At 34.5% G+C, this 26971-nt stretch overlaps 1 protein-coding gene across 1 annotated transcript; it reads left to right on the forward strand.

Annotated features, from left to right (window-relative positions):
* On the forward strand, positions 1-26198 carry LOC136034579 (ankyrin repeat and KH domain-containing protein mask-1-like). Its single transcript, XM_065715832.1, has 6 exons — positions 1-273; positions 6072-6240; positions 7272-7343; positions 16125-16261; positions 19251-19518; positions 22852-26198. Exons 1-6 carry the CDS (start codon positions 76-78, stop codon positions 22905-22907), a joined length of 900 nt encoding a protein of 299 aa, XP_065571904.1. The 5' UTR covers positions 1-75; the 3' UTR covers positions 22908-26198.
* The last annotated feature ends 773 nt before the right edge of the window (positions 26199-26971 follow it).

The raw sequence follows: 26971 nt of genomic DNA on the forward strand, positions 1-26971 counted from the left end.
TAACACGCTCTTTTATGTTGACAACTGCAATTTGTCAAATAAACCAGGCTAGATTAGTAATTTCTCTGTAACAAAATGGATTCAAATATGGGAACAGAGTGGTACATTTTGGCTCCTGTAGTAGGAGTTGCTGCAGCTGCAACTTTGATTTTTTCTTATGGTTTTAAAAGGGTATCAGAACCCCCAATCAACTATCAGCTCTTAGATGAGAAGAAGACAAGCAGTAACAAGAGGAAAGTGGACAAGGTGAAAATTGTGAGACCAAACAACAAGGTGAGCAAAGTTTGATTCAATAAGTGGTGAATCAGCAAATTTGCTATGTTTATTACAAAGCCATAATCAGATAGGCTAGAAAAAAAAATGCTAGGCTAACATAAGCCCATTTGATTCCCAATTATGATCTTGGTGAATAAAAAGATACACACTTCCATTAATAGATTATTCAGATACCTAAGAAACAAACCTATCTCTATAGTCTGAATTGCATTTGAAGTAAAATTCTAGGTGAGCTACTTTTCATTATTGTAGAAAGGGGTTGGGTCAGTAAAATGAAACATTCAGGGACAGATATACAGACTAAATCATGTTCTTGGATTTTATTTCAAAGTACCTACCTCCACTTCTTCTCCCTCTACAAGTCAGTGATCTTTGATGACCTATTAAAATTTTTGTAGGCTATTTCAAAAATGAAGCCTTGTAAAGTATATCTTCTACTTATATAAATACAAAAAAAACTGTTCTCAGCTTTGCAAAATCTTAAATTATAAGGTTTCAAAAATCTACAAATAAATTTCCTAAGTTTAGAAAAAAAACATTGATATGGCTTAAAATTTAACTCAAATAACAAAAATTGTATTATCAGAACTGAAACAGAGAAAAAGAAACTGATAACTGAAAATTAAGGCCAAATATTGTCAATTATCAAATTTATTTGACTTAGAAATCAGAAGAGGTTAACATGGAAGCTTGGCAATATCTTTGCAGAGTATGTTTTTGGCCCTGGATTCAATAATCTGCATTTTATAGAGAGCAGAGGAGAGAGGTAGGTACTTCTAAATACCTTCCCAGGTCACAATTTGGTCTAAATCCATCCCTGAAAGTTCTATTTTCATAAACTAACCCTTTGCAAAATAGCCAAAAGTACCAAAACTAAAAATTTACCCAGAATTAGTGCCTTAATTATGCCCCAGGGAAGGTCTATTATCTTTGTTACTTCCATATTTTCAAAGGTAAGAAAATTACATTGCCTTCAATACAGTTCTGTATGTTAGCTAATCTGTCTTAACCTTGAAAAAAATGTTTTTCAGAATTTTGTTTTCAGCCTGATTTTCTTTGACTAGCCTAGCTTTTGAAAAGGCACATCTTGAATTTTGTTTTTGAAAGCTAATAATTCAGGAGTTTGTGAAGTTACGAGGCTTAAAATACTTCTGTGAGTTAATTAAAAATAAATACATCATTTGATGCCTTTTTTCTGCTCTTCCATAAGTCTATAATTGTTTCAGAGTAAAATTGCATTTTGAGTCTTTAAAGGGCTCTAAATTAGTTTCTAAAAAAACTGGCTAGCGAGAAGAAAAATGCTGTTATAGCAGATTCAGGAATGGTGATTATTATTTTCTTTAGTAAAATGTCATTTTGAAACAATTTGCAGAAATATTATAAGAGCCTGAAACCCCTTGAAAATAAAACCACCACAAAACCAAGATCATTTTCAAGAGGTTTCTGGTTTCATATAAATATTTTACTATTAAGACTAATGAAAATAATAATTACCATTCCTGTATTAGTTAAAAATCGTAATTTTTCTCATTAGCCAGATTTTTTAGAAACAATTTTTTTTTTCAATCTGATTTTGGATACAACCATTGGTGGATATCTGTGAGCATGTGTACATCCCGCATGCCAAATGCAGCCCCCTCCTATTACAAGGTTGATGGAGAGAGTGAAGTCAATGAGTAGTTCCACTTTTTTGTTTTGGTAGCCCAGGCTATGCTCACCAAGGGCATATGGAGAGAACAGTTGGTTGTTCCCTACTTTTGCATTGAAGTCTCATAAAAAATATGTTTGTCCTGTGGTTTGTCCTGTGGTTTGTCTTTGGCTATGGAGTCAAGTGCTCTGTTGAATACATCTTTTGGTTTGTCTGAGGTTTTATTGAGAGGTGTGTTGCATACTACTACTGTCAGTTTTACATGCATCATGAAGCAAGCCTTCATAATTTTGGATAATATTAGCATTCATTGCAGTGGAGCTTGATAGGTTTGATTGGTCATCATAAGGGCAACTCTGAAGTCATGTCTCTGCTTGGATCTACTGTGGATAATATTCACATTTCTATCCAGTTTATTTGACCCAGAAACTACACATTGAATCTCTGACAGTGCCAGAAGGTTGAGGTGGTATATATGTATAGCTCTTAGTGCTTGCAAATTCTTGAAAGCTTAGACATAGTGCATGTGTTCCAGAAACCAAATCTAAGGTGTGTTTTGCATTTATAAATCTTCTCCTTGGGAGTGTGGCAGTTGGGTGTTTCAGTTGGACTAATGTGTTCCCCCAAGAGCAGGCCCTCAAGGTCCAGTTGCAGGTTGCAAGCCCACAGACCAACCCCCTTCATTCAACAGACTTGGAACTGTCATGCTCTCCCAATCTCTTCAAGGCAAGGTTCCTAACATGATTCATTATCTCTTGAATTAGAGGTGTTTTTTTAATGAAGAACTGAAATTGGTTAGCTTAATCATAGTATTAAATTTTAGTGAATGGAATATAATACACATTACCAGATATAAAAATACATTGTTGATCATTTCTCAATTCTGATAGTATTGTCTTTGTACAAAAACTAAGTTAGTGTGTAATTTCTATTCTCAGGCACATACAGTCAACTGCTAGAGATCACCTAAAACTTAACAATTTCTTCTTTATTTTGTTGTAAAAGTTTCTCAAATAATGTGATACTAATCTTTATACATTAACTTTGAAAATTGCAAAGAAATGCTCAAAAGATGGAAAAAGAACTAGGCCACTAGTTATTACCTTAAATTGCAGCTTGGAGCAATATAAGGATTTTTCCTTGTAGAAACTCCAGAGTTGATAACACTTGACACATAGTTGAATACATACACTTGACTAGTGGTTTGATGTTGCTTATTCGAGTGCTTCCCAGTTATACTTCCATTCTTTTTGTGACCATTTGTTGTCAAGATGGTTCTTAAAGCTGTCTGTGGTTTGGGCAGCAATGGTATCTGGCAGTAATTTGTTCCAGAGGTTGGCAACACGGTTGGTAAGAAAATGGGTGCATTGCCACTTTGAGGAGAAATGCCTGGATAACTTCAAGTTATGTCCCCTTGTACAAGAATCCTGAGACGCCAGAGGAAGAAGACCAGGAACTGCCTTTGAATTAATAAGTTTATGAACCAGAATGGCACCACCCTGTCTTTTTCTATAAACCAGAATTGGGACTTTCAGTTTGCATAGCCTTGTAGGGTAAGGGAGCTCATGCAGTCCACTCACCATTTTAGTAGCTCTTCTCTGGACATCTTCAAGAATTAAAGGGGGATGCATGTTATGTTATTAATTTTTCTTTGGTCCTCTAAGTTATGGATTCTCAAATCTAAAAAAGTAGGGCTTAAGAATTTCTTGTAATCATAATGTTTAGTTCAGAGGAGACCATGCATAAAACTCTTGCAAAGATTTTTATCAAACTTATTACAGTTTTTTTTTATATATATAGATGAAACTGAAAAAGAATGAACAAAAGTGAGATTTGCTACCCCTTTACAAGCCATTGAATCTTTTTGGGGATTAGTGATTTTTGTTTCAAATATATACTAACTTTATCCATTTAGTTAGCAAAGTCAAATTTTAAAGTACTTTCACAACTATTTAGCAGTTCAATAGAGATAAATACCTTTATTAGACAGTGAAAACAATGACAAGATCTCTGGATGTTTGGTCACATACATAGTGACCATCCTCAACAAATAAACTTAACCTCCTGATTCAGTTTATCTGCTGAGGATGGTCACTGTGTATGTGCCCAAAATATCAGGAGATTTTGTCATTGTTTTCACCATCTATTAAAATGATTTATCCCTACTAAACTGTTATTTGTATGTTATAGAAAGGCAATGTAGTCTTTGAAAATACCTACTTTCATAGGAATGACAAAAAATTAAGCTAGGTTAAAAGTACAAAAGTCGCAGCTTTTGTTATTATTGTTTTTCTAGAAGGGAAATGCTCCCCCAAGATTACCACTTTAACCATGCATCAAACACATACAATAAAAAAACTTCTGAACCACAATCAGATACTAATGGTTTTCAGATAACTTTGGCTTCAGCTGATATTAATTAGAGGCTATAGTACTGAGGAACCTACATACATTGATGTTAATTTTATTCCTTTTCTTTTGCATGCTAATTAAGTTTGATAAGATCTTTGCAACCATTTTATACAAGTTCTCTTTTGAACTAAACACTATGATTACAAAAAATTCTTAGGTCCTACTTTTTTAGATGTGAGAATCCATAATCTAGAGGACTAACAAAAAATGAATAATATAATTGGTAACCTGGTTCTTTTTTTGTCTTTTGAGTATTTATTTGCAATTTTCAAAGTTTATGTATAAATATTAGTACTGCATTGCAAAAGAGAAACTACTACAAAAGAATAAAGAAGAAAATGAAAACTTAGACGATCTCTTGCAGATGAGATCTCTCCCAGGAAATCCCTCCCCCTCCCCCCACTAAAAATGTTTGTATGTTTCCCAATAACAAATACTATATGTGAGCAATGGACAAATTACAAAACTTACTGCTCTTTTCCTAGAGACTTTGGGGCATCATGTCATTCCAAGAGGCATACTCATTGGACTTTTCAAATATTATGAATCAAATGACTATCTAAAAATTTCATTTAGATGTTTTTGGGGAAAAAGAGCAAGGGGGGCTAATTGCCCTCCATCCTGTATGGTCACTCAAAAGGGCACTGAAACTTTATTTTTTGTTTGACTGAGCCCTCTCCCAATATTCTAGTACCCTTGGTTTAATATGATCATCCCTAGAAAAACAAACAAACAACAAACAGCACCCATTCATGACATAAATGATGACAAAGACCATATTGCTTTTCTGTCAGAAAAACAACAAAATTGGGGCTGTTTTAAATTTTAGTATCAAACATTTGAAACTGTTTTATTATTTGTTTTATTTCATTTATGTACATAGATTGATGTGGTTATAGAGTTCAAATTGAATAAAATTTTACAATCTTAGGCAAATTCCCTGTTGTTTTACTGGTTGTTGTTTTTATCCATGATCACTCTTTGGGAATAAAAGCACAATTTTTTCCTTTTTTTTCAATTGATTCCTTAACAAAAATAAGAGGCATTTGCAAAATCTGTGGTTAAAAGAAAAGATATTGTAGTAACTATTCATATTAACTGAAGTTTTGAAGCCAGTCTGCTTTCACAGAATTACATAACTCATTACTCTTTATAAGATCAATGCTCAGCCAATCTCCTTCAAGTATTTACTAAACTTCATAAAGTACTAATACATCTAGAGTTTTGTTTCTTTGTTTCTTTGTTTCTTTACAGACCTTATTTCAATGACATTAAGATACTAGAAATTGTGCATTAATTTTTTCTTACTTTATTTTATTTATTTTTGTTTTAATTCAAACTCTCAGACCTATGTAAGTCAGTGTAATAGAAATAAAATAAAAAATGCTTGGATGTCAGCTTAGGTTTAGAAAACTTCTAACCTAGAACTTCATAGGTCAAAAATTGAGATAAGATGAGCCTATTCAATTAAATGCAGTCATTCTTTTAGCTTGAAAAATTCTAAACCTGTCCAACACTTAAGTTTTAACCTTGCTTGGATCCTTGTGTTCTCAATAAATGCTATTACTACTAACAAAATGCTATTACTACTAACAACTCATGGAAGCACCAAGTTATCTGAGATCATTACACCCGTGCATGATCCTCCACCCCTTTTAAATACCTAAAATACAAAATAATTTATTGTAATTACAATATTTAGTTCAATCTAGAAAGATTAATTTTTATATTTTAGAAACCCGCTCAGAATGGTCAGATTGCTAATGGATATACTGCATCAAAACATAAACCTGCTGATAAACCTCTGGAAGTTAAAACAGAGCCAAAGAAGGCTGCAGAATCAAAACTGAAGAAAGGAAAGCAGGAAACTGTTGCCCCAACAGAAACTGAGGATTCTACTAATGGTAGGAACATTAGTTTATTCATTTTTCAGTATAAACATAAATAAACAAACAATTAATTGATATATGTGTGTTTTGCTATAAAATTTTCTTAACAAATCAAGCCAGAAATATGGTAATTTATACAGAGCAATTTTGGAACCATGCCTACTATATGTTTAAATCGAATTTTCTGTTTGTATGTACACTGGAAAACAAGCATAACTAGTCATCTTGAAACGTGAAAGTTCTACTGACTAGTTTTGAAACCATGAGAATGGACATATATTGTAAATTCACCCCCTATGCTTCAAAAGATGGTAAAAAAAGCCAACTTGGATTTGCGTCATGGTTTTGTCATTCAAGAGCCAGTATTCCAATCTGCCAAGCAAAGTAAGTGGAGATAGAGAGTGGAAAAAAAGGACCAGAGACCCAAGCACCACCCAAGAAAAGGTAAGGGTACCTTTGCAAGGGCGAAAGACCCAAGATGATTATTTGCAAAGGCAGAAGGCTAGAGCTGCCCACAGTAGCAAGCAGAGGGATATAACAAATGCGTGGGCTAGTGCAATATCCAAAGACAAGAACCTGTTATTTGCAGAGGCCAAATACCAGAGTCCATTTCCTCAGGTGATTCAAATTAAACAGGGTTTTGTGGGTAGGTGCAAAAATGGCAAATTAATTTCGAAATAAAAGAAGTAGGAACAAATTGTATAAATATTGGGATCTCTGGGGAGCAGATGCCCAAAGGCATATCCTTCTGTGTACATATCTGTATTTATCATATTACTGCAACAAAAATTCCATTGTATTTTTTATTTATTATTATACTGCCTCTCTTTCCTTACTCTTTTACTATTATTCCCCCTCCCCCTTTCTCCCTCCTTCTTTTGCTCTCTATCTTACACACATGCACACTTTTTGAAGTATTTCCTCTTGAGACCTGTAATTATAATAAAAACCATAACCATATCTTTATTGGCCAGAAGGTTGTTCTTGCCAATAAAGATGTGGTTATGAATACTTGGAAGTTATAATTTTTATTATTATTATTTTAGGGACCTGGATTCAAGTTCCAACTCGTTCAGAAAAAAAGCTAAGGAGGAAAACAGGAACACCTGAAGTGACAGGTTTGATTTGATTTATTCTCTCACTCTCTTTCTGTCTTTCTCCTTCTTTCTCTCTCTCCCACTCTCTTTTTTTTTGAATTTATTGCATGATATAAGGATCTCATTTCTATGGCAGAATCTCATACTCTATTCCACCAAAATATTGGACCAATCCAGTTTCACTTGAAAATTTATCAATAATATACCTCAAAGAAGTCTATTTCATTTCATTGTGAGTGCTGTTCCTTTAAGTGTTTATAAACATACTAATGGGTTAAAGGCAATCAATATTGATAAAACTAGTCAGCTTTCATTTTGTAGGTCAGTTGTTAAATGAATTTTGATGTAGTTTTAGGAGTAGATAGAGGAGGATTTATAAGATGTCTTCCAGAGTAATTGTCCATCGATTTTTATGGCACTTGGTATTTACCAAGTGACATATAGCAATTGCAAATTCTGTTGGTTTGTTGGTCTGTCCTGGTTTTGCTAGTTTGGGTACTTCCAGATAAGTTAGGACGACGAAATTTGGCAGGTGTATGAGGGACCAAACCAGATTAAATTAGAAATAGTCTTTTCCCCGATTTGACCATCTGGCGGGGGGGGGGGGAGTGAGGGCATGGTTAATTCAGAAAAATTAGAAAAAATGAGGTATTTTTAACTTACGAACGGGTGATTGGATCTTAATGAAATTTGATATTTAGAAGGATATCGTGTCTCAGAGCTCTTATTTTAAATCCCGACCGGATCTGGTGACATTGGGGGAGTTGGAGGGGAAAACCTGATATCTTGGAAAACGCTTAGAATGGAGGGATTGGGATGGAACTTGGTGGCAAAAATAAGCACAAGTCCTAGATACGGGATTGACATAACCGGAACGGATCCGCTCTCTTTGGGAGAATTGGGAGGGGGGGGGGGATAATTCGGAAAAATTAGAAAAAATGAGGTATTTTTAACTTACAAACGAGTGATCAGATCTTAATGAAATTTGATATTTAGAAGGACCTCGTAACTTAGACCTCTTATTTTAAATGCTGACCGGATCCATTGTCATTACGAGAAGTTGAGGGGGGGAACCAGAAATCTTGGAAAACACTTAGAGTGGACCGGATCTGCTCTCTTTGGGAGAGTTGGGGGGGGGGGTCTTGAGGTATAATTTTCGCTTAAGGTACAAGGTCTCAGGTTCGAATTTTGGACCTCCCCAATTTTTACAACTAGATGCGTGTTGAATATAGCGATCGCTGAAAGTTGGCAGGCGTATCAGGGACCCGGGCAGATTAAATTAGAATAGTCGCTTCCCCGATTTGACCATCTGGGGGAGTGGAAGGACGCTTAATTCGGAAAAAAATAGAAAAAGTGAGGTATTTTTAACTTACGAACAGGTTATGGGATCTTAATGAAATTGGATATTTAGAAGAATCTCGTGTCTCAGAGCTCTTATTTTAAATCCTCTATACTCATAATAACTCATCAATACTCATAATTAAATCCATCAATACTTATAATATCTGTAACTACTATAATAATAAATGGTTACTATAAATTTATTATAATTATTACTTAATTAAATTAAATAATTAATTTAATTAGTTAAATAATTGCTATAATAATATCAATAATATCGACAGTACTTATTCACAGCTTTCTGAAGTTTGAGAGGATATCTGACTGTTCACAAACGCTTTAAGTCTCCTTTAATTGTAGCTTTAATTGTTTAAATTAAAGAACATTTAAAAAAAAAATGTTCTTAAAAGGGAAGTTGAAAATGAGCAAGATCAGTAGAAATTATTTTTCAATTAAAGATAAAGGAATGTTGCATTTTTCTTTTCGTATTTCCTCATGCGCTCTGTCCTCTTCTGGTATGTAGCCCATTAAGATTAACACAGCTGAAGTTATTACACCCTGCTGACTTAAGTACATTTATATTTCTCGTGAGTATTTATTTATTGCCAAGAAACTGATAAACTAATTGGAGTGTCCTCAAACATATCTTTAATTGTTTACAAATATTTTATAGTTTGTTATTACTTATGCTGGCAAATCATCGCGACACAAGCCATCTGGGGCCAACGTAATGACGCAACCACTTCTTCCAGCCCACCCTATTATGGTGTAGGTTGTAGTTTTCATGGCACTTGATATTTACCAAGTGACATATAGCGATCGCAATTTCTGTCTGTCTGTTGGTCCCGGTTTTGCTAGTTCGGGCACTTTCAGATAAGCTAGGCCGATGAAAGTTGGCAGGTGTATCAGGGACCAGACCAGATTAAATTAGAAATAGTCGTTTCCCCGAATCGACCATCTAGGGGAAAGTGGAGGGACGGTTACTTACTATTTTTAACTTACGAACGGGTGATCATATCTTAATTAAATTTGATATTTAGAAGGACCTTGTAACTCAGAGCTCTTATTCTAAATCCAGAAGGGATCCAGTGACATTGGTTGGAGTTGGAGGGGGAGACGGGAAATCTTGGAAAACACTTAGAGTAGAGAGATCGGGATGAAACTTGGTGGAAAGAATAAGCACAAGTCCTAGATACGTGATTGATATATCCGGATTGGATCCGCTCTCTGGGGGGGGGGGGGGGTTCCAATGCTTTGGCGAGCTAGGTGCTTCTAGACGTGCAGGCGTGTTGGTAGGCGTATCAGGGACCTGCACAAATTGACTTGATATCACTCGTTTCCCCGATTTGACCATCTGGGGGGGGGGGCTGGAGGGAGGGGAAATCGTGAAAATGGAGTTAACTTTATCCTACTAATGGGTGACCGGATCTTAATGAAACTTGATATATAGAAAGATCTCATGTCTCAGATGCTCCATTTTCAATTTGGACCGAATCTGGGGATATTGGGGGCTGGAGGGGGGAAACAGAAATCTTAGTAATCGGAAATCTTGGAACACTCTTAGAGTGGAGAGATCGAGATGAAACGTGATGGGAATATTAAGCACAAATTCTAGATACGTGATTGACATAACAAGACCGGATTCGCTCTCTTTGGGGGAGTTGGGGGGATTTCTAGTACTTTGGCGAGTTCAAGAATAAGTACAAGTTATAGATACGTGATTGACATAAGCGGACCGGATCCGATCTCTTTCGGGTAGTCGGAGGAATTTATAGTGCTTTGGCGAGTTCGCTGCTTCTTGACGTGCTAGGACGATGAAATCGATAACTCTAGTACCGAGTCTAATTTTAGGTTCCGACCTCGTCACAAGTGCCATATGAGCTCTTGGCTCTTGTTCGAGTATCGATTTAAAGTAAACAGATTCTCATGTCACCTCGTCTACTTGTGTCATATGTGTCAGTACGTAGTTTGTCAGGTTGTATTGGCAAGAGATGTAGAAATGAATTTTCCTTTCTGCTACCAAGCTCCGCGCAATAAAACCATGGTATTCTGCATTGTTACTCTTCAAATTTAATAAGAGAGAAGCATAAGAGCGATAGGACAAGAGGATGAATGAAAGAAGATAAAAACAATAACTTGGCAACCACCGGCATACTAGTAAAATATTATACTGGTATGTTAATAAATTGAGAGGGAGTAGTCAATCCAGTTAAAGATAGGAGTGGAGCCACAATTAGTGATAAGGAAAGAGTTAAAGAAAGATGGGCAGAACATTTTGAGAATGTGCTAAACCGAGATACAATTGCAGGAAAAGATATAGATGAAAATGAAAAAGTTTGTGATAACTTGGATGTGAAGGAAGATTTGTTTTGTGAGGAAAAATTAGCGACAGTACTAAAAGGATTTAAAAATAATATGGCTGTAGGTGCAGATAGTCTGATAAATGAGTTTCTTCAATATGGTGGCTCTGATGTTAGGAATAAGCTACTGAAGATTATGAACATGGATTTTTGAAAAAGGAGAAGTACCTAATGATTTTAGGAAAATCTCATTAAACCACTGTATAAGAAAGGTGACAAGAGTGAGTGTCGTAATTATCGAGGCATTAATCTGGTCTCTGTAGGTAGCAAATTACTTAGTATTATGATACTTTTTGGACTGAGAGATGCTGTAGATAAAGTTTTAAAGGAAGAACAGTGCAGTTTTAGAAAAGGTAGAGGATTGGTCGACCAAGTTTTCGCTCATAGGTTAGTAATTGAGAAGTCCCTTCGTTGTCAAACACCTTTGGTCCTCCGTTTTATCAATTATGATCAAGCTTTCGATTCTGTTGATAGAAGAGCGTTAACAAAGGTCTTATCCTTATATGGTATACCAGAAAAATACATTAAAGTGATTAGCGCTATGTACGAGAATAATACTGCTGCGGTTAAGGTAGGAAATGAGGTTAGTAACTGGTTTTGTATTAAATCAGGAGTTAAGCAGGGTTTTGTTCTATCCCCGTTTATATGAATCATCTTCATGGACTTCGTCTTAAGGAGCAGAGGATGGGCAACTGGAGACGACGGAATCAGATGGGTAGGAAAAATGCTCCTGGACTTAAATGTGAGCAAAATGAATGAATTTTTAGAGATTTTGCGAGTTCAGGGTGCTAGAATAGGTTTGAGAATTAATGTTAAGAAGACTAAGTCACTAAGGCTAGGAATAAGTGAAGATGAAAAGGTGACATTGGGTAGCGAAAAGATTGATCAAGTTGGCACCTTTTCTTACCTTGGTAGTATTATTAGTAAAGACGGTGGGAGTAGTGAAGATGTTAAAAGTAGAATAGCTAAGGCTCAGGGTCTTTTTTCACAGTTAAAAAAAGTTTGGAAGAATTGGAAGATAAGTCTGCTAACCAAGATTAGAATATTGGAAGCAACAGTGATGACAGTAGTCAAATATGGCTCTGGAGCATAGGCGCTCCGAAAAGCAGACGAAAATTTACTTGATGTTTTCCAGAGAAATTGCCTACGGATTGTTCTGGGTACCCGTCAGACTGACCGTATTTCAAACAGTAGGTTGTACGAAAAATATGGTTCAATCCCGCTTTCTAGGGCTATAATGAAAGAAAGGCTAGGCCACGTTCAGCGGATGAAGGATGACAGATTGCCGAAGATTGTCCTTTTTGGCCTACCGTCTGGGGCTACACGGAAAGCAGGTCGTCCTTGTCTGGGTTGGGAGGATGTCATAAATAAAGATTTAAAGGAAATGGGAACTTTATGGGAGGGTGTAAAGAGGGAGGCCTTGAATAGATTAGGTTGGAGGAGGAGGAGTGTGCGTAGCTGTGTTGGCCTCAGGCGGCTTGGTGCTGCAGTGAGTTATTAGTAGCAGTAGTAGTAATTTTTAAATTGGGTAAAAGGTGAAGAACATAAATAACGTGGTAAGACTGACCAAAACAGATGAAAATGCTGACAGAGTATCTACTGCTACTTTGATCGCGTTTAATAATTACAACAGCATTGCTAGCCTGAAACAATCAGTGGCTCTGTAAAAACTCAAGCATTCACCAGCAACTCTTGGTTAGAACCAAATTTTTGGGAAACTCCAACTAGTCTAGGATCAGGGATCAGTTTGATGATGGATTTTACTTGGAAAAGGATACTTTAACCACAAAAAAATAAATATGTCAAGTTTAAGGACCAATTAGATGAAGATAAAGTGGTCGGTGTGCTCTTTTATTTTCGGTGAAGACTTCTGTTATTGTTAAAATGCCACTTTCCATCAAAACAAACCCACGTTGTAATGAGATTTAGCGGTCAAACGGGTGACGTTAACCGGTTTTCCACCTTACAACATTAAATTGGCAGTCAATTCCAGCCATAAAACGGATAATACATAGACTTAAACTGTTCACTTCCCATCGACACGTTGCATTGGTAGGTTGCCTGTATTACCTACACAGTTCCACTTGGGGTATAAAAATGATATTGAATTTCCAACTTGTTCCTATGACTTGTTATATTATACTTAAAATGGATATTTTCTGTGGTTCATGGATTTTCTTCTATTGAAAATATGCCTCTCACTATATAATCTTTCTGATACTAAGATGATACCATTTAAAAATCTAAAACAACTGTATTGACAAGTTTAAAAGTGGGGTAGTTCAAATTTGTGTACATTCGATTTAAGTATGAATTAGGCACGCATCTAGGAATAGGACCAGATCCTTCGAAGGCCAGGACTGACTCTGCCGCTTTGTATGCTTGTTGTTTACTTCGAGCTCGAAGTGCGAAAAAAATGCATAGGTAAAAACTAAACTGCATCGTTGGGAAAATATGATAGGTGTAACGCCTGCAACCATGTCAAGTTTAACGAATATTTGTGAAGCACCACTCTTCTTTTACTGACAAGGCGATTTATATGAAGTTTAAGCTTGGTATTGGAAAATATTTAATAGACATACCATATCTTTCAAAAGGGACAAAGAAAAGGAGGCACATGAAAACTGGCAAGGGGCTATGGTTCTAATGAACAAAGTAAAAACACTGACAGTGAAGGAACCTTTCTGCGAATTTCAGAATACGTTGCCTGCTGTGACTCACCTTTGATCAATTGACTGCGTGAACAGAAAAGAACAGGGTGAACTGTTATAGCATTATTTCACAGAGCCAACTCCTTGAGGTAAAATGATTCACAAGACTAAGCAGATGATTGTAACCGCTCTGAACATTTATGGTGCGTATTTGATTGTCGTAGGAAGTACTCCAGACTGTGCACATGAAAAAAAAACTTGTGGTGTGTATCAGGTTTATTTGTTATAATAGAATAATCCATAAGAGGCTCTTAACCTTAGCACTGCTTGAATAAAAAGATGTGAAGAAACTGCTAATAAACAGATTTCTTGGAAAAAAGGAACCTAAGGGTGTGATTATGCAAGCAATATGCCTGCTGTTTAGTAGGGTGTCGATATATATATATATATATATATATATATATATATATATATATATATATATATATATATATATATATATATATATATATATATATATATATATATATATAGTAGCTGTTGGGGTGGCGCTTCGCGCCACCCCAACACCTAGTTGGTGGGGGCGCTTCGCGCCCCCCCCCCCAAGCCCCCCCGCGCGCGTAAGTCGTTACGCGCCATTGTAGTTGTGTCCCTATGTCCCACCTGTGAATATAGATAGATATATATATATATATATATATAAAACTTGCGAATATACAACATTCTTTGCTGTCCCATTGTCTTTGCATATAAATAGATTGTCAGGTTTACCGACTCTTGAACATGCAACATATAATGGTCCATGGGAAAACAATCTGTATTCAGATCTATACCTCATGATTCTAATGATTGCCCTTGAGCTTTGTTGATGGTGATTGCTAATCGACCATTCCCTGTCCCGGTGTCCCGGTCGTCATTTATATCCCCCTGTTTCCCCCGGTGTCCCCGTTGTAGTTGTGTCCCTGTGTCCCGGTCGTCATTTATATTCCCTGTGTCCCGGTCGTCATTTGTATCCCGGTGTCCCGGTCTGTATATACATTCGTTTTTTAGTTTTGTTTTTCTCCTTTATTTTTTTCCTTTTTTTTTCCTTTTTTAGTTTATTTAGATTTTTTAGTTTTTTTATTAGTTTTTAGTTTTTTTTTTCTTTTTAGTTTTTTTGTAGTTTTTACCTTCTTTTTAGTTTTGTTAGTTTTTTTTTTTACTTATGTCCTGGTCGTCATTTATACTCCCTGTGTCCCGGTGCTTTGTTGATTGCTAATCGAACATTCCTTTTGTCCTGGTCGCTTTCTCTTTGAGTGTCGTCATTTATTTTTTTCTTTTTTAGTTCTTTTAGTTTTTACCTTTTTTAGTTTTTTTTAGTTTTTTAGATGAAAATTTTTTTTAGTTTTTTCCTTTTTTTCTTTTTAGTTTTTTATTGGTTTTTACCTTTATTTTAGCTTATTTTTCAGTTTTTTCCTTTTTTTTAGTTTTTTTTTATTTTTTATTTTTTTTAGTTTTTTACCTTTTTTTAGTTTTTTTAGTTTTTTTAGTTTTTTAGCTTTTTTACTTTTTTTATTAGTTTTTAGTTTTTTTTGTAGTTTTTGCCTTTTTTTAGTTTTTTCAGTTTTTTTTTTAGTTTTTTATTGGTTTTTACCTTTATTTTACCTATATATATATATATATATATATATATATATATATATATATATATATATATATATATATATATATATATATATATATATATATATATATATATATATATATATATATATATATCTATATATATATATAGATATATATATATCTATATATATATAGATATATATATAATAGATATATATATATCTATATATATATATATATATATATATATATATATATGATATGATATATATCATATATATATATATATATATATATATATATATATATATATATATATATATATATATATATATATATATATATATATATATATATATATATATATATATATATATATATATATATATATATATATATATATTCTAATTAATTCAGCAGTCCTCATAACTTTATCCAAGCATCATAAGTGTCTGAATAAGATATTCATTGTGAAGAGTCCTTTACGAAAAATAAAGGTACTACATAACCTTTTTTTTTTATCTTTTTTTTTTTTTTTTTTCAAAATCTAGAATGTTGTTGTCATTAGGCTTTTGACTTGTGTAATTGTAAAGGAAATATTTTTATTACAACCGATAGACGTCCCATGTTTTTAACCCTCCAGAGGATAAAGGGATTATTATTTTGGATTCAATCAGAAAAACTTCACAAGTTAAGACATTCATTGCCTCTATGGTTTCTTTTTGCAGATGATCAGTCCCAAAGAGCTTTCTTGTGGTTGACTGTGACCCCCCTCCTCTCCTGAAGTGGGTATCTACGTAAAACTGTTATGATTTAAACCTTCATGAAAATTTAATACCTTTCAGATATGTCAAGTGTAGAAAGCACGCCTGTACATCAACCTAAAGAAGTTGTTTCTGATCCTGTTGTCGAACCTGTTAAACAGGTTGATGAAGAACCTCCTAAAGAGGAAACTATAATGAAGCCAAATGATGATGAAGAGGTACTATTTATTATTATGGGCATAACTATGTATACGGTATGGGAGATTCTCACTTAAACTTCCTCGGACACCCCACCCTTCTCCTTTCAGAAAAGTAATGGACGTATTGGATTGCCATAGATTGTTTTTTATCTGATATCTTTCTGAGGCTAAACGAAAAGCAAGGGAAAAGTAGTTGTCCACTGGTACCCCCCCCCCCATGGGTGAATTCTAGTTTGTAAAGGTTTTTTTTGTTGGAAATTTAGTACTACTATTACTATAAACAACCCAATTCAGCACCAAGCTGCCTGATGATATCGCTTCTGCATAGACTCCTTCTCCAGCCTATCTGTTGTATATTTCACTCTTTAACCCTCCCATCATGTTCCAGTCTCCTTTCAATCCTTTCTTATGACTTCTTCTCACCGCATTTGGCGAAAAGCAGTTGTCGTCTCCACAGGGGTGAGAAGAGGTCACAAAAATAATTATCCTTTCATCAATAATTGTAAAAAAAAGCCTTATCATCTGGTAAATTGGTGAGTTTACTTAATGACAAAATTGTGAAAATGTACTATATTTTCTGTTTTGTCACCTTTACTCAGGTTTTTACTCTGATAGTTAAGGGTCTTTTACTTCCTAAAATCTATCAGCTTGAGATAAGATTTTCTTGTTTAAAAATTTTCAAAAATGGCTATGAATACATTATACGTCTGCAAACAGGACAGAAATGGAATCACTGAAAAACAGGAAATCATTGAAAACAAGAAATTTTTGTCATTGAAAAATATAAAAAAAAATCATAAAAGGAAATAAAACTAAATGTATTTTATAATCATATTCGTACTGTAGCTAGATAGGCAAATCGGTTTTAGTTTAGTCATAGAAGTTAGAAGGGATGGAGGAGATCAGCTCTAGGAATCATTTAATTGTTTTAATGTTTAACTTCCAACATTCAAATCAAAGCCCCAATATAGCTCCAAATAATCTTGTTTGTTATTGAAACGCCTAATAAGAGCTGATAACGTCCTATTCATTGCGTTTTGGATTCACATACTAACGTATGACTTTTGAACTGTCTCTACGTATAATATAAAAAAAGGCATGGGAAAAGCACTTGTCGTTTTCGTATGGGGTCAAAAGAGGTTATAAAGAAGGATTTAAAGAAATTGGAACTTAGTTGGGGGGGAGGGGGTAAAAAGTGAAGCTTTGGATGCATTAGGGCAGAGGAAGAGTTTATATTCTATTCTATAATAGAATATATTTTGTATTCTATAAGGTTGTTCTGATATATATATATATATATATATATATATATATATATATATATATATATATATATATATATATATATATATATATATATATATATATATATATATATATATATTCTTATCTCTGTACCTATCTTATCCTGCTCTACATCTCATCCATAGATTAAAGGGTTTTAGCTATTTGAATATTAATCAAATCTGAGCCATTAATCCGAATTTCAAAATTTGGTCGGTGTGTTTTCCCCCTTTCATGAAAACACGATGTTCTTCTCTTTAAAATTTAACTACGATATCTCTTAATCTAATGAGTATCGTCCCGCTAAGCCATCTACTTCCTATTCTTATCAAACTAGTGGCTCTACAATTACTGTGTCCTCTCTGATTAGCTTTGTTAGCAAGGTGAATTTGACAAGGGTCTATTTTAATATTTCCCAAACAACTATGTGCTTCCCATGTATCAAAACTCAGAAATTTTCGGTTTCTTATGTTAAACTTCTTAAACCTAGCCCCATCCCAGCCCTTCCCCCTTTCATGAAAACACCGTGTTCTTCTCTTTAAAATTTAACTACGACATCTCTTAATCTAATGAGTATCGTCCTGCTAAGCCATCTACTTCCTATTCAAATCAAACTAATGGCTCTACAATTACTGTGTCCTCTCTGATAAGCTTTGTTAGCAAGGTGAATTTGACAAGGGTCTATTTTAATATTTCCCAAACAACTACATGCTTCCCATGTATCAAAAACTCTGAAATTTTTCAGTTTCTTGTGTTAAATTTTGTAAACCTACCCCACCCCAGCCCTTCATATCGTTAACTGGGACTAGTTTGATGGTTAAAACCCCTAGGGGAATAGCAATACAAAACAAAAAAGAAAATTCGCTTTCAATTGATAGATTTCCCATAAAGAACCTCTAGATAGACTTCCTTCTTACCCTTGATGACTATTCCCCCTTAATTCAATTATTCAAATAGGTATTCAAAATAGGTAGTTCTTCGTTCTTTATATCTTTATTTCTAGAAAAAAGGGCAAGAATAATCCATACTTGGCTGAGCAAACTGCGGGATTACAATAAAAATATAACTTGTAATGAAGAGTATTGGAAATGATAGAGAAAAAAAGTTTGAAACTTTTAAGGGGAATAAAAACAAAACCAACTGTATCTGTTGTTAGAAGGAAGATGTATATCAGTAAGTCCGTGTTGACCATAATATCACTGAAGGTACATAGTATATTTCTATTTGCGGAAACAGCAATATTTCACATGTGATTAAGTGTCGAGTGCAAATAATCAGCCTGGGTCTCCAGAGAAACAATATCACCAACCCTATTTAGGAACCTAGCTAGATTAGACAGTGGTCCCTAGTTCAATGGAAATATAAATTACCATTTAAACAGCGAAAAAAAACACTACAGAGAACTGTTGAAAAAAAGGTAACCGGAATGTTACAAATATTTGCTATTTTCTTGATTGTGATGCTTTATTTGATTTTTGACCAAAGGAATGTAAAAGAAACTATAAATTTGTTAATTACATAGTGATGCATATGTGTAATTTTTACTTTTTTGACGAATTTGCATAAAAGTAAGTAAAATCGTGCGAGGGTAAGCAAAAGCCAGTCCCCTCATAAAAAAAATGAAACCAAATTTATAGGTAAGCCCCTCCACAAGGCCTTTAAGCACGGTTCTATTGATGTGTTGTTGATTCTTCTTATCATTGTTTCCAAATGAATGTTCCAGGCTCCTCGTCCAAAAGCAAAGAAAGCAAGCAAATCATCTAAAGCTAAGCAAGCATCGAAGGATAGGACTGATGCTATATCTGAGCCACTTGTAGAGCCTCTGCGTGTTGAAGAAATTCCTGCAGTTGCTGGAAAAGTAGATGGGCCAATCACCAAGGAAGCTACGACTACAGTTCCTTCTTTGGTTGAAGAAAAAGTACCTAGTAGACCTAGCGAAGTTATTATTAATGACAAACCTGAATTAACTGAGGCAGCGGACGACTCGAAAGGCAAGTGTATAAGTTTGATTGGACAGATTTATGTAACGAAATTTGTGATTTCGAGCTATGTATGTACGTAGCCCAGATTCACTGATTGTTTCCTAAGAGGGATCGATTTTAGTAGAACTCATTAATTTATACATGTAGGAACTTATAAAAAATGAACTTCTATTTTTTTTGGAGCTCGGTCAAGCAGGAGCATAAAACTGAAGCAGACAGAATAGGAATGTTTATCTTAGGTTTGTTAACGTCGTACTGAGTTTTTAGTGGAGTTGACTGTACAAAGCAGGGTTTTTCGCAAATGTTCCTGGTGTCAAATGTGGTGAATTCGTAGTTGTAGCTTTGAGTCTACACCAAGAGGTGTTCATTGCTGTATTACGTTTTTGAACTGGTACCAATTTTGTCACCGAATTGAAGGCACTTAATTTTTTTGATTTGTCTCATAAGATCAAATATAAAAATATTTTCATCCGGATGTTTACAGGTCTCACCCATTGGGAGAGGGGTCATAGTGTTTTCCCCCGGCAGTTAAAATCTAGCAAGTCGCCAGATTAGTATAATAGCTAGAATTGTTAGTTGAAAATTCTCCCTCTTCTTCCTCTTTCCTTAATTTTTTTTTAAATCTAACAGTAGAGTAACCATTCTCAGAAAAATCTCTCTCATTTTATGTAGTATTTAAAAGAGGCTGCTATGTCATAGAGTTTTTGTTGTTGTTTTTTTTTTTTTTGGGGGGGGGCAGCTTCAGCCTTTTAAGTCTTCCTCCGTGTTTTTAACCTAGTGTTGGTCTTTTATAAATGTTTTACTGATTGTCTCAATGGAAAAGTTCCAAATGAAGATGATCATATTAAAAGAAGATAGATAGCTATTGCTTTATGATATCTTGCCTGTTTGTTACAATTAGTAAAGAAATCAAATGAAAACGATTAATTGGGCTGAGTTGCCTTTTGGCTCTGAGCTGCTAACTTCCTCTATTTTAATATTAAGTAACTTAATTGTAACTGTTATAGTTTTGTAGCAGTAATTACATTTTCTTAGTCTTTTGTCCTTGTTATTTAATTTTTGATTTTCATTGATTGGACAAGGCAACTCTACCGTTGCATTACTTTCTAAGGACTGAGGACGGACCTGGAATATCTGTTCAAAATACCTATCACTTCTCACCTGTATTCCTGATTTGATATTTTGGGATTTTTCTAGTTTTCAAACAGCATACATATGCAACATCGCTTATTGTTGAGGTCGATTTTATTTTGAGCACATGTTGACAAGGAAGTTGAAACAAACTTGTGTGTATGTTGGTGGGGGCTAAAATGTGCAGCATCATATGCCAGCCTGTTGCCGGGGGCCAGGTCGAATGCACAAGCCCAAAGCTGCGTATTTGCATCTTCCAAATAAAAAAAAATCAACAATTTTGCGTGAAGGGCGCGCTTACCGAGCTTCCAAAAGTGCAAATAGACAGTATTTTGATCAGTTTTTCGCGCTGATTCGCGTACAGCTATTCGTTTTGCAAAAGTTTGACCAGATTCAAGACGATAGACTTTTCTGTCTATCCCAAAACAATGTATCTGTGCCTCTCCTCTATTCAAAGATAAAGATGGCTCCTTACGTACTGTCGCGCTGAATCGATTGTTATATGCGGAGTTACTTTATCATCTATAGTTGCATAGATTGGCAGTTGAACTCCACAGTGTATTTGTTGCTCTCATCTAACTTCCCAATTATAAAGAGTGTATGTGAGTCAGATGCAATTTTTTTGGGATTAGAGTGCAAAAATGTGGCTTTAACCACATCGCACCCTTCAATTAGAGCATCCATTTCTCTAAAATGAAATGCTCTTTTTGTCAGTAAAAAGTACTATCAGAGAAGAAAGGATACTATCTTAAAAAAAAAGACGTTGTGTCTCATATTACACACGTTTAGCCATGCTCTAATTTTCTCCGTACATCAACCCCTTTCATAAACTCTATCTTTGTGAGAATGTGTTAAATGATTCAGAAGCTTATCATTGTTTTCTTACAGAAGATGTGGATAAAATAAGTTATCGTCCAATGTTTGGCAATAACAAAACTGATAAAACTTGCCTTCTTCATTGGTTGGTGTGCAATTAATTCAGGAGTTCAAATAAAATCGTCAGAAAAATTATTTATAATGGAAACGTTCTCCAAGCGGATTTTCGTTCTAAAGGGTTTTTATACCCTGATATCCTTGATGTTTTGAAAACCTGCACTGAGAAATGAGGCCGGTTGTGAGAAGAGTAGAATCATTTAATTAAACTGAATGCAAATATCAAATATGTTATATCTTTAGGGGTCAGAAACTTCAGTAGTTCTTTTTTTTTTTTTTTTTTTTTTTGGCATGGGATGTATCTTGTGGTGAAAATGAGCTTTTCAAATGGACTATGAACAGGAATAGGAAGATTAGTCTAATGAAAAAAGATTATAATATTGGAAGATACAGTGACAGTCGATAAGTATGCTTCTGAAGCGAGGGCGCTCCGAAAAACACAGGAGGATTTTCTAGATGTTTTCCGGAGGAACTGCCTACTAATTTTTTGAGGACCCAATGACGACCGTATGTCTAACAGTCAGTTTTACGAAAAATTTTGTTCAATGCCACTTTTTAGGGCTATAGTGAGAGAAAAGATGAGATGGCTAGGACGCGTTCTTTGAATGAAGAATAACATATTGCCAAAGATTGTACTTGTCGGCCAACCGTCCAGGACAGTGTTAAGAGGAAATGTACGAATAAAACATCAAAAAAGCAAATACAAAAGCAATATAGTTATTGCTAAGTATGTCTGGATCAGTATATACAGGCCTGACTTGAGTTGATTTTTTTTTTCTGATAAACTCATTGTGTTTTTTCAATACTACATTTGGGAAAATTTAAGTGAAAATTGCACCCAAATTAATATTTAATACTGCCTCCTCAAGTGGAAAAATTATTTTATTGATTTGGCCTTGGTCTAAAAACCACAGTACTATATATATGTTATTGTGCATGTCTGAAATCCGGCTAATGTCGACATTCATTGGTGAATGTCCAAAATTCCTTTTTCTCTGCTTGGATTCCGTTGGCTTTACGAATCAGCTTTTTCAGTTGTTAAAACTAGGTTGGGTTGATAAGATTAGTTTAAATTAGGCTATAAATCTCAGAAATGGGTTAAAAATCTAACCTGTCACCATCAAACCTTGCACAAAACTGAAAGAAATCGACTGGCAACACTGACTAAAGTCAAGAAGAAAAAAGGAATTCCGGATATTCACCAATTTCGGATATTCACGTTTTTGTTTTAGTTCCTTTGCATACTATTCTAATTTAACTTCTTTTTGTTCTTTACAGAAGTGTGGCAAGAAACTAAAACTCTGAAGAAAAAGAAGAAGGTTCGTCGCGACTAAATTTTGACGTTTGAATACTTGAGAAGCTGTAAAGTGATACATTTATGGTTGTACTGCCCTTAAATCAGGTAACTTCCAGTGGCCTCTTGGTGCCTGAGATAAGGAGCCATCTGTTATAAAAGAAATTGACACACTATTTTTTTACATTTGGGTTTATAGGGTTTGAGTGAGTGCTTTGCATGTATGTGTACTTAGTGTCAGAGAGGTGAACATATCCATTCCGGATTTTTTTTTTGTGGTGCTAGTTAGACAGTTTTGTTTAGTTTGCTATATTATTTCATTGTTATTTAGTTGGTTTAATTCCCAAACTCCTAGAATAAGATTTGAAAATTATGGATGCCTTTTCGACTTTACCAAAAATTAGGAAAAACTGAAAGACCAGAAACTCAAATTAGTCTATATTCTATCCAATGTTCCCTAACAAGATGGTAGAGGTGTTTTTTCTGTTTGAGGTTCATTTATATTGCCCAAAGACCTTATATTACTAGATGGATGAACCGTAAAGTTGCTTTTGGGTAAAATTGTGGGTGTTGTACACCCACATTGCTGTGGGTGTAAAATTGCTTATGGAAATTCGAGATGATTTGCATTTCCCATGGTTAGGATGTATATGATTGGCAATATTCCAATTTTTTCTCTGTTCTTTAATCCTCCTAAGATCTATATAGACCCCCCATAAAAAAAGACGAATGGAGATCGCTCAAAACCGTGTTAATTGGTGCACATAGCATTCTAAGGGCTTTGATACTGCCATACTGCTTCTGACGCTTGTTGTTTCGAATTCTTCATGAGGCTAATTAATGTGCCCAAAGCACCGTTCCTTTCCATTCCCTCTGTCTGTTTAACAGAGGCATATATATATATATATATATATATATATATATATATATCATAAGGACAGGGTTTGTGGGCGGGGTTCCCTTCGTCAGTTATAGTTCGTCAACCACTGACCTGATATGTTTTATAAGTCTATTTCCTATAAATATGACATAATAATAGTAAAATGCGTTTATTTATGTATCAGTATTCGGATAGACATATAGATCATCAGGGTGTTTGTTCACTGGCTTGACTGAAGCGTTTTCAAATAATGCAATTTAAGCAATGTATTCGTTTGTATGTCACTTTTTCATCTTTTTCTGGAGTAGACGGTATTTATATTTTTCAAATTAGCAGTTACTGCATCTAATGTGGACCTTTCAACCGAAATTATGTTAAGGAAGCATCTGTGCCTTAAATGTACCAACTATATGTTGTGTTGTTTAAAAAGACCTTATATTACTAGACCCCTGAATGTTACAACTGTATTTAATTTCATTTTGTCTTTTATTGACATTGCCGCCAGTGTTGCCGCCCCAAGAAACAAAGCCCAAGATATATAATTTAAGAATAATTAAAATACAAATGTTCTAATAGATTTGATTTCTTAAATTTACTATTCCTAGTTGCGTAAAGTTCGTGACTAAAGGCAATTACTTTACTTTGAAGCTATTAATACCTATGAGCAAAATACGGACTTGAGCAAGGAATTTGGTCTTTTAGATGATTTTCAAGCAATGTGTAATAGACTGACAATTCTTCCTTGAATAAGAGAAAAATTACTCGTGTTGATCTGCAAATAATGGATCTACAATCTGTTTTTGCTTTCATAGACTCAATTTGGGAATCGAGACAGACGTCCTTTTGTTATTTTAATGTGATGGTGCTCCCTATCTGCAGACATTGTATAAGATTGCTTAAATGTTAGTGGTGTTCTAGCAATCGTTCTTTTTGAAAGATAAATCCAAAACTTTGAATTTCGCTCTTTCTTTTATGTTTTTATTAAAAGTTTTGAGAGCCAATCACAATTCTTGACCACAAACAATTCGTGGTCGTTCTATGCTTTCCATTATAATGTTAATAGTATTCAGGATCTAATAATATGAGGTATTTTATCATTGTATGAGATTTAATCGATCCAAATTTTGTTTCTTTTTTTTGTATGATGCCTTCGGGTGCTTTTAAATTTTGGGTATTGGCTGTCAATTCGGGTTTCGAAATACCTCTTGAATTTGTTTCAAGGAGGCTTGGCTGTCAAAATTATGCAGATGTGTTATTTACCGCAGTCGTTAGATTTTCACTTAGTTAAGATTGAAGTTAATGGACTTTCTACTTGTAATTCCGAAATCTGTTTAAGATATAATCAAAACAATTCTTGCGGTTTCGCTAAAATTTAACATGCGTCCCTCTTGCCTATTTTTATATGATAAAGAACGTGTGTCTGTTCTGGAATTCGTTTCAAATCTACTCTTAGTACGGTTCATAATGACTCGTATATAAAAATCCTTAAGAACTGTTCAGGCTTACGGAAAAAAAAACTGTACGTGTATAACCCTTATTCTCCACCCCCATTCATATTTGGAAAAACTTGTGCACAAATGTTTTCAATTATCACAACAAGTTTAAAGTTGTTGTTGTTAAACTTGCACAACTGCCATTTTATTACATTAGCTACGTCGGTACTCTCTCTCTATTATAATCTCAATATAAAAAAAATTCCATTGATTTTCCATTTCAATAACTCATTTTCGGCAAAACTAAATATTAGACTTTTCTTCTTTCCGCTCTTACATACACACGTGACGCGAAAGTCGGCAGCCTACTGGCTTCGAATAGCTCACGTACAATTTTTAGCACAGAAAATAGGATTTGCCTCTGTTAATTTTTAACACACTAAGAGAAGCGTGTACACACTTTATCATAGATTTTCGTGTACAAGGTGCATAATTCGCATATTTTTATGAATTATACGCCTTATTCACTTCCGTGAATGGTCCCTCAGCTCCTGTCAAATTAATTTTCTTTCCTCATACATGCCTTAATATCCCCCTGCCTTGGTATAAATTATTTTTCGTATCTTCATGATAAATAGAAAAAACAGGGTTTATGTCACGAGAAAATGTTGACGGTTTTTTGTTTACAAGTGTGCGTTAGACGACTGCGATATGTATTTTTTAGTTTATGGATGGTTGATTTTTAGTGTGTTTAAGTTTTAGAAGATTTTGGGGTTTTATCTTTTGTTTGCTGCAACAAATTGGAATAGTTAGCTTCTTTTTTTCTTATTTCATCTTAGGTGCTCGGTTATATATTCTCGATTTGTTTAAATTTTCTACAGCTGTTAGAGATATCCTTTGAACCAACCGCTAATAGCTCTGTAGACATTACGAAAAGGTTTATTTATATGAATTGTTGATTTTTTTGCATTGGGTTTTCTTGAAGGGACCTGTGTATAATTAAATTATTTTGGTGTTTCTTCTTCTTTCATTTGTGATTTTCATAGATGTATCAATTTATAGTAGATAACATGTAGAGTGGGTTTTGCGACCATCGTGCTACATCAGGGGATTCTTGGCATCTGCATGGACGTTACTGTGCCACCTGCTTGGGTATTTCAATATTTTTTTTTACATATTATCCGTTATCTACTCAGGTAATAAAACTAACGGAGGTTTTGCTTTACGAGTCACCTCTTTTAGGATATTGTCAAAGACTTTTGACCCCCCCCCCCAAAAAAAAAAATAATCTTTTGGTTTCATTCTCTCACCTCACTTGAAGGCTTCCAAGTAAAACTGTTTTAAAAACCTGGGCGTTAACCATCCTTGAATCAAAGGCGCTCTTCTTGATACTTATAGTCGACAGGCGTGGATAAGCTTGTATGCAAAAAAAAACAACAAATATTGGAAAAGTATATTGGGATTTAGAAATCGCAATCTTGCAGTTCTGTAATACATGGCAAAAGTAGGTAAATAACCATCAGGCTCATTAAACTTTTTTATAATCTTTGATATCAGATTATTAATTTACCTTTAAATAAAAAGGCCGAAAGACCTTCTAGCAATGAATTGGAAATTAAAATGTAACCTTCAGCATTTCAAGCGAAAGGATTGCTCACATTTCGGAAGCGACGATTTGTGTGTTGTAATCCAACAATAATAACTATTTTGACCAGAACTATATATACTATTATTGCTATTTTTAACCAAAGAAAATTTTCTAGAAGGAAACTTCGACTAAGAATCTGGTAA

Source organism: Artemia franciscana, chromosome 13, assembly GCF_032884065.1.
Source record: "Artemia franciscana chromosome 13, ASM3288406v1, whole genome shotgun sequence".
NCBI lineage: Eukaryota > Metazoa > Arthropoda > Branchiopoda > Anostraca > Artemiidae > Artemia > Artemia franciscana.